This window comes from Adiantum capillus-veneris, chromosome 15 (assembly GCF_014529385.1).
Source record: "Adiantum capillus-veneris isolate H3 chromosome 15, ASM1452938v2, whole genome shotgun sequence".
Classification (NCBI taxonomy): Eukaryota; Viridiplantae; Streptophyta; class Polypodiopsida; order Polypodiales; family Pteridaceae; genus Adiantum; species Adiantum capillus-veneris.
The window spans coordinates 16,173,328-16,186,660 of NC_140945.1; the positions used below are offsets into that span (position 1 = coordinate 16,173,328).

General features: G+C 45.4%; 1 protein-coding gene across 1 annotated transcript in view; it reads left to right on the forward strand.

Moving 5' to 3' along the window:
- Nucleotides 1–2,732: 2,732 nt before the first annotated feature.
- The window catches only part of NRPC1 (nuclear RNA polymerase C1), an 82,644-nt gene continuing 72,043 nt past the window's right edge, over nucleotides 2,733–13,333 (forward strand). The window contains exon 1 of the mRNA XM_086530108.1: nucleotides 2,733–3,202. Coding sequence (XP_086386234.1) covers nucleotides 3,102–3,202 — 101 coding nt within the window. The 5' untranslated portion in view covers nucleotides 2,733–3,101. The remainder of the gene's footprint in view (nucleotides 3,203–13,333) is intronic.

A 13,333-nucleotide genomic window follows, 5' to 3' on the forward strand; every position in this document is an offset into this window, starting at 1 on the left:
CTCAGTTCTATGCCTGTTAGGACAAAAATTCTACTAAAAGTCTACAAAACCACTGTATATTTTACACTTAATCTCTCAACATCTTGTAGCCTAATATCTTGCAATATGCTGCTCCAGCTACTGTAGCCACTATTACTCCCTCCTTCCCATTTTGAGTAGCCCCAAATAAAGGTTTGTGCGATATACATGGGCGAAAACAATGTGTCTATGCAAGGCTGTGAAATTCGCTAGAACTATTAGGCTTTGGGGATCGTTGGTACTGACTGGTACTACTGGACTATACTGCTACTGGTAATGGCACTATACACTACAGATAACGATACTGCTACTTGTACTGGTAGTATTGATTGTACTGGTACTGGTTGTCCTGGTACTTATACTTACTGGTACTACTGGACTATACTGCTACGATAATGGCACTATACACTACAGATATTGTTACTGCTATACTTGTAATGGTACTGGTACTTACTGGTACTACTGGACTATACTGGTACTGGTACTGGTACTGGTACACACGCACATACACTTGTATGGCTGGTTTTTACGTGTTGCCATTTTCATGGTATAATTCACTGGAACTGTTGGCCTGGGGTACCTTTGATGAATAATTGGCTTAAATTCACTAGAATATATATTTTTAGGTGGTACCTTAATGGTACATAACCCTTAGTTATTAAAGAGTTTATGGGCGGTGGGCTACCCGGCTCTGTAAATGATCTCATCTTCTGCTTAATAGCGAGGTGGCTCCCTCCTGACGGGTTTGCAATACTGCGCTCTTAAGTGCTGTGTGTGTGTGTGTGTGTGTGTGTACAAAGCGGTGCTGCTACACCATCCCCCTCTTAAAGCCGGGCCCGTCATATGGCTAAGAAGGAAGGTGGCCACTTGTTCCAAACCCTATAAAAAGGTGAGCTTTACATGCTCACTTAGCATTGGTGGTGTGCGTATTTGGGAGAAGTGTCCGTACATTAGGACTGTGAGGATTTTACTTGCAAAGGGGTATGTTAAGTGTCGGATCTATGGCAAAGGGCAAGGATAAGCAAACTATTGTGGAGTTGGCTGCTCTAACTCATTCTTAGGTGAATTTTGGCATTGAAATGGACTACTGTCCGAACTGTTTGATGGTTGTGAGTATTCCTCATGCATATGCCGGTAGAGGCACTTGAATAGCTTCTTGTCTGCTGAACTTTATCTCATGAGAACTTGTAAAGCACAAGGGGCTTCATATGGTTTTCCCTTTGTAAATGATTTCATCTTTGAATATATGATTAGCTTGACCGTTTTTATTATTTATCTTTGAAAGCAATCTAGTTGGGTGACATCTATAACAAGTGGGATACCCATGCATCACTTGCATACAAGACCAATGCTAACTAAATGTTGTGTTGTTTCCATGGGTGCAGGTGAGGGTTACCTTCTCAATTATGGTTTTCAAAATTCCTTGGCTAAAAGATGCGGACTATTATATCTTCTGGCTCTTGATTTCAGCACTTGTGTATAAAGAATGTTTTGTACTATGAATGGGAATTCTACCTCCTTTCATTGACATTTCTAGTGTCTTTTGTAATCTGAAAGGATTCTTTGGTGTATATGTTATATTGTTATTGACACACACACACACACACACACACACACACACACACACACACACACACACACACACAAGTCAAATGCTTAATCAAGGGGGTATGGCTTGAGGTGTTCCCAAGAATACATCCCAAATTGGACCATCAATTATTCAAAGGATTAATGTGTAGACTAAGCTAGAAGAAAAGTGTTTAGAGAGCTAATTAGGATCAAGAGTGATTATAAAATGTTGATCATTGTTAATATCTAACACTAGTTGTAGGTCATGGTGGAAATAAGAAAATTAAATAGAAAGAGCATCTTACATAACCATAGAGAGAAGTGACATCATGGGATATTACATCATAGTATGGACCATGAATCCTAGGGGTATTAAGATGCATGGCTTTACATGGTGCATATATGCTGCCACATGATTCTTCCCAAGGTAAGAGAGGTTTTCCATAGCTGGAGGTTCAAACCCGAACAACATGGTCTAGGATTTGAGTAGCTCTTCCTACTATTGTGAGAATTTTACTCGATCTAAAAAGGCAAAAGTAGAGTCATTTGTGGAATGTATTGGATATATTGATGTTCCTATATGTGATACAAAAATTAGAAGTTGTCAATTGGACGTAACAAAATAAGAGAACATTTCTGATGTCTTGGATACCAAGATGATAGCGTGTGCCTGTCATGCACCCTGCCAAGAAAATTCAAAGATCATGGAAATATAATTGGATTTCTAAGAAGACAAAACATGTTTTGATGAAGAGAGTTATTAGATGTTTTGGATTTGTCAATTGCTCAAAGAGTGGTATGCTCAAAAATGGTAAGCAACGTATCCGTAGCACTAGCGTATGGATCATGGAAGCGCTCAATATGGATGACTACAGACTTAGGCGCCCACCATTATGTGTGTGTAAAATGGGCAGGAAGGACTTACACACCCCACTCAAGTCAAAATTATAAAAAACAGGTTGTTTGTAACAAAAGACTTACCATATTTCAGACTAGGGAAGCCATCCAAAGTTTAGGCGTCGTTTCTCTAGATAGCCAATTGAATTGCATCGTGTTGTGGCTACCTCGAGGCATGCACCTGTGCTCGAGTATATCTAAAAGAAATATAGTCTATATATTTACCAATTCGTTACATTTGCCCCCATAGCTGCTATTCACACAACGCAGAACGACGATTATATTTCAAATTTGCAGATTGAAATCATTGACTGCGAATGGTCTGGTCGTGTGATCAAACGCTGCTCCCTGCTGAAAAGCGTATGAAATCTTACCAGGTTTGGGGGTGGTCCTGCCACCCGTGTAGGCGGTGGGTCGGAAAAGAAGTCCTTCATTTTCGATGAATGGATTATGCCTGCGCTTTTCGTTTGGGTCTAAGGTGGTTTGCCGACAACCTGAATTTGGGCAAAGTAAACCTTAGGCCTAGTGTGCCCGCTCGGACAATTTGACACTCATCAATTAACGCATTCCTTTCAGCTGCTCTCTCTCGATACTGACGCGGGGGGAGCGGTGAAGAGATGGGCGCAGGTGGGGCAGCTGCGCCCCCAAACCAGCAGCGCCTGTCCGTCATCAACTTCACCAAGCAACCTTACATTGAAGATGTTGGACCCAGGAAGATGTGAGTGCTTCTTTCACCTGCAAATAGTGTCTTTTGAATTGTGTCTCTGCGTGCATCGTGAGTTCTCTCTCTCTCTCGCCATGCTTTAATATCCTTGCTTGACAATATCAATCGAAGATTCAAAAAAAAAAAAGAAGAAGCAAGAAGGCTTGAGAGAGAGAGAGAGAGAGAGAGAGAGAGAGAGATTGCCCTCGGCAAGGGTACCATAAGTTGGTACAACTTGCAAGCTTTAAAATCTTTGAAAATAGGCCTTTCAGATAGGCTTCTTTAAAATGGTAAATCTTCATCTACCCTTTTATTCAAGAGTTGGCTCTCTTTTTGTTTGGTGGTCATGCCACGTTATCACTTTGTGACATACCCCCGTCTTGGAAGAATTGTAATCGCCCTCAATTACGCCTGAGGACAAAGGCCATAAACCTTTTCAACAAACACTGACTCTAAGTACCGATGCACTAGACGACACCATTCCAACACTTGTACAAAGACGACAGTCATATCACATCACATTCACATTCACATCACATAGAATCATTCCAAATCTTAGACTATGATTGCCAGCAATATATTTAGTAATCGCATCTAGATCCGCACCGGACCTCACTGATGTCGGATTAACTAATCCCATATTGCGACCATGTCTATAGAGATTTTCGACTCAAGCATTGTCGTGTGCAAGTTGTCAATTGCCTCAAGCACTCTTGTGTGCGAGAAATCATTTTCGGGGATCCCAAGTCAAAGCACATTAAGTCATTCAACAGAATACTATCAGCCCATCAGTATTTCTGAAACCCAAAGGGAAATCAGTGACTTTATTCCATCGAGGTAATCTGTGACAAAGCAGTGGAGTAACTCCCCTTTTGTGCAATCCCGCCTGCACCAGATTCAACCCGTTGATCTGTGGGAACTCTTGGAATAGCCACTGCTAGACCAAAAGCGTTGAGGTAAAGGTCCAAATCTTAGGAGTATTTGCTAGGTCCTCCTCCTCCATTCATTTTGCTTTCAATACCGGATGGTTCTTACTTAAGATCCACCGTTCACTTTATCTTTCTCTTTCCTGTCTTGGAAAGTTAGTATCTGTTCCAAGACTGTGATAGAACTAGTTTTTGGTTTATGTCGGTTTTGCTTGAAGTCTATGAGAAAGAGCTCTTGGCCGTGATTCATGCGCTTTCTAGTTGGAAGCACTACCTCTTAGGTGCTGATTTTGTTGTCCAAACAGATCATCAGACCTTGCGATACTTCTTGACACAGTCCAAGTTATTCGAAAAGCATATGCGATGCGCAAACATTCTTTCCATGTTCCACTTCCAGATTATGCATGTGGAAGGCAAGAAGAATGTTTGTGGGTGATGCATTATCAAGAAAGCCACAAATTTCAGCTGTGTCAATTCCTTATCATCATGAGTTAGATGACATGAAGGAACAATATACTGCTGATGAAGATTTTGCAAGGATCTTTGAACAGTTACAAGAGGGGCAACATCACGAGCACTACCTCCTCAGAGATGGTTTTATGATGATGCATGCCAGACTTTGTGTCACTAGGCCACTGCGACATAAGGTCATGGAAGAGAGTCATGTCCCACTGTATGTAGGGCATCGTGGCATTGATGCAACAGTTAAAGCGGTAGAGACATTCTTCTATTGGCCTACCTTGAGGAGAGATGGGGATGCCTTTGTGCGAGCATAGTTTGCCAAAAGGTCAAGTTTGACAGGCAAAAGGCACCAGGGTTGTTACAACGACTGCCGATTCCGGATAGGCCATGGGAAAGCATTGCTATGGACTTTATCTTTGATCTTCCAAGGACGCCAACAGGGAGTGATGGTATATGGACCATTATCTGCAGGTTCAGCAAGCAACCCCATTTTATCCCTGTCAGGAAGAAGATAAAATCTGATCAGATGGCACGCTTGTTCATGTACAATGTGTTTAAGTACCATGGTATGCCACAATCGATTATCAGTGATCGTGATCCTCGCATGACCAGTTTGTTTTGGAGAGGATTGTTTGAGAACATGGGCACTATGCTCAAGTTCTCGTCTTTGTTTCATTCACAAACTGATGGACAGTGAGAAGAGGCTAATTCTACCGTCTTAGATCTGCTAAAATGCTATGTGTCAGATAATAAGGGCAAGTGGGAACAATATTTGCCTATGCTTGAGTATGCGTACAATAATACGGTGCATTCGTCTATTGGCAAAGCACCTTTTGAGATTGTTGAAGGCGGCAAAAAGGTTCCTCCCATTTTGCATACAAAGGACAAGATCTTTGAGAACATGGATGAGATGTATAAGAAGATTAAAATTGCCTTGGAGAAGACTCAGGCAAAGCAGAAAAAGACTGCTGATCGTCACCGTCGTGAATTGCTGTTATCACCTGATGATTGGGTTCTGTTAAGGTTCGAAAAGACAAGGTTAAAGAAGATGAAGGGCAAGGAACGGCTGTTTCCTAAGCTCAGCATGCGTTTCTATGGGTCTTTTCAAGTTCTTGACAAGATCAGTGCTGTGGCTTACAGGTTGAAATTGCATGAGGCGTCGAAGATTCATAATGCGTTTCACGTGAGTCTTCTAAGACCCTTCGTGGGTGATGTGCCAGACGATATGCCAGAAGTCGAGGAACTTGATGAGATCTTGGTACCTGAGCAAGTTTTGGCACATAAGGACAGAAAAGTTAAAGGACAAGTTGCAAGACGCTATTTGGTGAAGTTCAAGAACTATCCGCCTATGGATGCAAAGTGGATGGAAGAGCATGAACTGTCAGAGTCACCAAATGTATTGCAGCTTTACCTTGAAGCCTTTGGGTTACAGCCTACTTATGCCCCAACCCAACGTGTGCAAAGGAGGGCTAATGATAGAGCTAGTACATCAAATGTACATATGAATTCAATGTAATAGATGGAAATGACAAAAGTATGAAGGCCTCATTAAGTCATTTGTATCTATATGTTATGACCTTTCTTGCGGATACATGCAATGATAAAAGAGTGTTAATAGCACAAGATCATCAGTGGCGTGTATTTATGGTATGCAATCGAGGACGTTTGCGATTTCAAGAGGGGGGTATGTCACGAGGACGTGGCAACTGCTAACTTTAGTTGTTGGTTTCTTTCCAAGGGGTTTTGTTTTATTTTTGAGACCCTCTTCTTGAAGTAGCAAACGGTCGTACATTGCATGGCCAATGTGAACGGTAGTTTCACCCGCAGATGAGTAGTGGTCGGCACTGGAATTCGTATTGTAAGAGGATGTCTAGGCTCAGAGCAAGATCATATAGGTCCCCCCGTCGCACTTAGCAAGTTGGTGGATACTAGGAAGTGAACTCAATAAAGGCCTAAAGTCAAGGTGTGACTACCAACTGAAAGTATTCTATAGTTGGGCCACATTGCATTTTTGGATGCGGTCCCAATGAGGATAGATGGTCAGAAGACCAGTGGGAGCCCAACGGAAGCATCTCCTAAAATTTAGGGAACTGCTATTTTGGGCCGAGAAATGTGTTCGCGTCATTACCTCCTGTATGACTAGGGGAACATTTTACAACTCTGCCGCGAAGTCAACTGGGCAACCGGTCAGGATATTTTTAAGCGGCGAACCCAAAACGGGAAAATGCTTGTAAATGCGCCAAGTGGCACATTTCTGTGCACTTGCCTCTCAAGGGAAAAATGGGCGCTGAATTTTAAGCTGGGAGAGGGCCTCTTTTGCATTCTGTCACAGGTTAAGAGCTATGGAGTGCTTCCTTTCCCTCTTATGTACAGTGCGGTGCCAGGAGTGATGCCCTGCACGCTACGCACTGCCCTCTCTCTCCCCTACGAGCAGTATGTTATGCCCCACTAGTGGGCTTTTCATTTGACCAATGTACAGTTATGTGGGTTCATGCGCGATTGCCGAGGCAAGAGCGTCTTGCACAGGTACTGGATTAGCTAGCGGCTAATCCCCCGTAGGTACAGGTGAATTCGGAGAGCTTTCACGCCAGAAATCTCGTCCGATTCAAAGGGCAAGTAGCCCTATAGGTGCGGGAGCTCGAGGTCTTGCTATAGATGCGACCGGAACGCGAAACGGAGCCCAAAACAGGGAATTACAGCCTGCTGTGTATTTTTGCAGGTTTAGGGTTTCGGCCCTAAACGGACCCTAATACCCCCAAGAGGTTCGGAGACTCAAGGGGACCGCTGTACAGGTGAACTGGCGCATTTTCGGGGCAGAAAACAGAGGATTCAGCGTGCTGCAGATTCTCGCCAGGTTTTGCGAAGTGTCCGTATGCATCGGGAAAGTCACCTATTGCGTGGGGATACTGACTGTGAAGCGTCCTAGTACAGTTATGCTGCCGGAATCGGGCCAGAACAGGTGTTTCTTAGCCTAGATTGTGCGGGGCAGCTTGTAGGAGAACACAGGTTTTATTCCCTCTGTTAAAGAATAAAGAAATACCGAAAGGGGTGCCAATACAGGTTGTCGGTGTCTGCTCGGAGCATTCTAGCTCTTGAGCCATGTGTGTACTTAGGTGTTAATCCTCGTTACAGGTCACCTTTGCAAAGTACTCTGTGTGTGTCTAAAGTAAAGAATTTCGGGTGAAGGCCAACGTCTACCGCCCTACGGGCCGGTTTCATCTTGTGGGTTCTTGTGGTCTTGGGCTCTTAAGTTCACGAGGAACTTGGGTTCTTGAGGGTCTTGGGTTCTTGAGGGTCTTGAAGTCCTTGAGGTTCTTGAGGTTTTCTTTCGCTTGCAACTCGTGTTTGAGAAGGATCTTCTCTTCACCCGAGTTCTACTCCTTTCCGCGGGCGCACCCCTTGGCGGCCTTGCGCTCACACCAAGGTTGCTTTTTCCCACCTCACGTCGATTGGCCGGCCGCTAAGTGCACGGTCCGCTCTTAATGAGTGAAAAGAGGCACAAGGGGAGGCTAGACAAGCCCTTCTTTCTTGGGACTCCTGTCACTCTTCAAAAACACGATTAGGAATCGACACGCCCAAGCGAACTTGGGTTCGTGTGACCGCAACAAGCAAAAAAAATTGTGGTTCTTGTGGTTCTTTCCTTGAGTGATACAGAACACTGTCAAAGCTTTGATACCAATGTTAGGTGTAGCGGAATGATTGTTTGCGCTTTGCTCAAGATGAATGCTCCGAACTGTGCTCAAGGTTCCTTTTGTTCTTATGGAAGGGAGAGCCTTCCGTTCTTAATAAGAGAGTGCAATGATCACAAACAAAGTGAATGGACACTGTGCGTGCAAGTGTATGAGACTGAGAGATAGAGAGAGAAGAGAGATACGACACCAGAGACGTTGTAAAACCCTCCTCCGAAGGCCCCACTCTCGTCGGCGAGAGTGGTCTACTTTTGATTGCACAAAGTGGTACAATGCGGATACAATGGACTGATGCAACTTGGGACTATGCCGATGATGACGACGGTGATGATGAAGTCGACCTAAGGGCTGAAATCTGCAATCTTTCTACTGCTGTCCAAAAACGCTATGGGCTGAAATCTGCAAATCTTCTATCTGCTGAATTCTAACTCTATGTCGATGACGACGATGCGACGACGACGTGCTGAAAACGCAGATGCTGAAATCTGCGTTTTCCGGGCTGAAACTGTAAACCTTGCGGAAACTGACCGTGTGGCGAGGAACTGCTGTGGGAAGGTGAGATCTGCGAGGTTCGGGACTTGATCTACGGGTCTAACTGCTGAAAACTTAAAACGCTGGTCCTATGGCTGATTCTGTCGCGATAGATCTGCAAAACGTTGAGGTTGCTAGCAGATGCAAAAACGCTAGGGCTGAAAATCTGTGTTTCTGTCGTCGTGGCTCTGCAAATGCAAAACACTAGGGCTGATATGAGGTCCTGCTGTCGCCGGAATCTGCAAGTGCAAATCGTTGACTGATTTGGTCCAAAAACGCGAGGCTGTTGCAGTTGGAGCCAAAATGCTAAGTCACTTGGGGGGTTCTGCTAAGAAGGTGCCTGTTGAGCATGTGCTCCTCCTGCCTCTTCTGCCATTTAGTGCTAACTCTAGTTTGCTTATATACAAACTTAGCAAAATTGCCCTACCTACTTTTGTTGGGAAGTCACTTAAAAATAATAAGTGAAAAATGTCAAAAAGAGTGAAAATAGGCTAAATGCACTGGAAAATTCCCCTGATTGAATCTGATGGATTCTGAAGGGAATACTGATGATCATGCTGTGTGCAACCAGAGGATATTCATCTATGCTAAGTGACTGGGCATGCACGGTCTACGAATAGACTCACGAAAGTGCCGGATCACTTCTAATCTAGACTGACTGGATTGATTGAACCCTTGTCATGCTGGAGCTTGTCCACGGACACATAGGGTTGGATGTTTCACGTGACAATCGGCGCTACAGGGGCTCTCATTTTGGCGATCAGGGTGGGACCTCAACTGAAATCTCACTCTGTGAGGTACAAATCTTGAAGCTAGTTGGTCTATCTAGCTTTGCTTACCTTGCCTAGCTTCGCCTCCCTTGCCTTGCACTGTTCACCTCTCGCCTGGTCCAACTGTTCTAGTCCTTCTTCGCCCTAGTCATCTCTCGCCCTGGTCCAGCAGCCCTAGTCATCTCTCGTCTTGGTCTAGTCCTCCTGGTCTAGTCCTCTCGACCCTTGTCTAGTCCTCCTCGTCCATGGTCCACCCCTGGTCTAGTCACTAGCCTGGTCTAGTAGAATCTAGACCAGTCTTCAACCAATTCAAGGTTTTCTTGCCCAAAGGTTGGTTGGATTGGTGGTCACTGCATGACACATACAAGGCGGTCAGTCGAGCGTCAAAGGGCACTACTGAGCCCTTTGAAGTACTATAACAGAAGACGAGCTTTGGTACCTAGTAGAAGTCCATCAACCTCATCACCTATACATCCACATACATAACCCATTTCTTCATCTGGTTCCACATCTTCCAGATCACCTTCTCCAGTAAAGCTCTCTCCTATTCTGCTACAGCAGGCTACTGAGCAACAGGCTCAGCAAGGAGGCATGGAGCCGTTGGCTAGCATTTTGGCTAAGGTAAACATCAAGTTCCCTACATTCAAAGGACTCTCTTCAGAAGATGCTGACGACCATGCAAGGAGGTTTGTATCTCTCTGTAGGGGTCGTGGTCTTAATAGGGAAGATGCTTATTTGGTACTCTTTCCATCCACCTTGGATGGCTTTGCAGACAAATGGTACAGCCAGTTTGCAGAGAACCATTTTGCAACCTGGGCAGCCTTAAGGAAACAGTTCTGTGCAGCTTTCAGGCCCGGTGACTACCAGGAGAAGGTGTTGGATGAGTTAGCCAACATGGTGCTCCAGCCAGAGGAGACTTTTGCAGAGCTTATGACTAAGACGAAGTCTCTGGTTGCCAAGCTTCCTCAGCAACCCGGTGAATTCATGGTTAAGAAGTGGGTAGAGAAGGCGCTTCCCAAAACTTCTCAACAAAAACTCCGAGAGAGTCTCCGACCCGACGCCACTTTGGAGGAGTTCATCGCAGCTGCTACTAGGATAGAGGGGGCTAGGAAGCTGTTCAACAACTCCCCTCACATAGAGACCCCCTCTGTGTTTTCGGAAAGTTCTACTGATCCATTGACTTCTTTACGTAGAGAACTTGAAGCCCTAAAACTACAAAGCGCCCTTCAAGAGGAGAAAAATATCTCTCTTCGCCAGGAGAAACCCCCACATCTTGAGGCTTTGGATCAAATCAAGAGAGAGCTAGAAGAGCTTCGGTCTCAACAGGAGACTAAGGCTATGGTATGGTGCAGCTCGTGTCGCTCTCCAGGACATCCTCCACAGGACTGTCCCCTTCGGGCTTATTGCCACTTCTGCGAGAAGTCTGGGCATGAAGACAAGGATTGCTACTATATCAAGGGATTACGGCAGATACAACAAAGTCTAGGTCCTTCTCTCCAACAAGGGCTAGCACCTGCATCAAACATGGTGTCACCATATAGCCATCAGAACTCGATGCCACCTCTGCTGACAACACCTCCTATGCAAGGTATGCACAACAACTTTACATCCACCAGCTTTTATCATGCTAGTACTCCTTCAGTTCCCCAAAGCTTCTACATGTCAGCATCCGGTCCAATGCAGCAAGGGCCGAGACCACCTCGCCCCTCAAATAGGCCAATTTTGTGCTACAGGTGCGGGGAGTATGGACACTATTAGAGCAAATGTCCCTTACCAGAAGGGTCTCCTCCTTGCCGACATTGCCCTGAAGCTAAGGATCACTATAGTACGGATTGCCCAAAACAACGAGCGTCCATATCTGCAAGCACAATCCAGAACCAACAGGAGTTTACATTTCCAAAGCTTAACCTCATCTCAGTAAGCTCCATTCCACAGGCATTGCCTTCCTCTCTTGTAGTTGCCTCTCAAGCAGGGTTGAAGCAAGTGGAAGAGCCGGCTGGTGTGCTCACACGGGCACAGAGAGCTGCTCTTGGCCTCAGCCTCCCTGGCGGTCCAATCTTTCCATCTCCTGTCACACAAATGAGTCAAACTCCATTAGTAGCTGACAAACCAGCAGGTAGTGTCAAGAGTCAACCTACCTCGCTTCTATCAGATATTGATGGTGCTTTCATCGAAGCAGTAGAGGACTTGCAGAAGCTTAAAATACCAAAGCAAGATCTAATCAAAGGAAACAAGCCCATAGCAGAGTCTATCTTGAAAAACACTTTTCAGCAAGTGTCACTGTACGACATGCTTCGACTTGATGCAAATTTTAGAAGTGACACCTTTCCATCATCCAGTCTCTGTACCCTGGTGCAGGGCCTAGTGGCGGGCACCTACCTGTGCAGCCCTTGGAGTCCTACATGATTTCATATCCAGCTGCTCCCCTCACCGACTACAAAATTTCTCGTCTCACTGTGTCTATTCTTGAGCATCAATTCTCAGGCGTCATAGTGGATGGTGGATCTGGGATCAATCTGATGCTAGAATTTACTATGTTGGCCTTAGGTCTGCAGCCTACCCGCCTTGCTCCATTCATTGTTACATTGGTAGACCAGAGGACAGTCTACCTTGTGGGCATAGTAGAGAAGGTGCCTCTGATGATACAAGACTTCACATTTAGCTTGGATTTTGTGGTGGTCAGTCTTCCTCAGGTGGAGGGAGGATTTCCTTTGTTGATTGGTAGACCATGGTTGAGGCATACTAAGGCACTTCATGATTGAGGCAACGACGCCATGTGGATACATACTCCTGGCTCCCCCATGCAACCAATTCGGTTCGAAGGAGGTATGGATCCAGTGGTTCATCACAGCTCATTGTCAGTACAGTCCAACCCCGACCCTGAGCAGCCTATCCCACCTGACGGGTTTGACGAAGACCTGCTGCAGTGGTTGGAAGCTACCGCCTCAATGCCATGCTATGTGGTCTCTATTCAAAACTCACATGTGCCGGTAACACTCTCTCTTCCAACTCCTCAGGCGGACACAGATGTCACAAGTCCTACACTAGACAGTAGTCCTACAGCAGACAGTGGACCAGTCGAAGAAGTAAGTGGGTCAGCCCAAATTCTCATGATTCAGATGATCCTCCTATGGAAGCCCTCGGCCTCGGGGAACCTATCACACATCACTGAAGGGGGAAAAAATCTCCTCTGCATGAACTCGCCAATGATTTCCCCCCTTCCTCTAACATCTACCAAGTCGGATGCCCTGCCCACTCAAAAGCACTCTGTTATGTCTGTGTCTGAAGATTTACCCTTTGATGAGCTTCCACCAGGATGGTTACAAGAAGAGTATGCGGAGTTTCCAATCGATCAAACGCCAGCACATGATGTCTCGAAGCTCCAAAGGCAGCTCATTTTTCAACTTCTGAAGTACCCTCCACAGTTACACCTCCTGACCCTGTCAAAAAAGCCAACCTGGGCGACCCGGACAACCCTCAGCACGTCCTCTTAGCAGCTTGGTTATGGGAGCATCCTGCATTACTTGATCAGGTAGTTTCTTTTGTTCACTCTTTTAAGGATGTTTTTGCTTGGTCCTACAAGGATTTGGAAGGGATCCCACCAGAATTGGGTCTCCACACAATCCCTCTGGTTGAAGGAGCTAAGCCTGTCAGAGGCCGAGCTTATAAGCTCAACCCAAACTATGCAGAGGCTGTCAAGTCAAAGCTCGAAAAAATGCAAGAGGTAGGGATCATTGTACCTGTGGAGCACTCTGAGTGGTTATCACC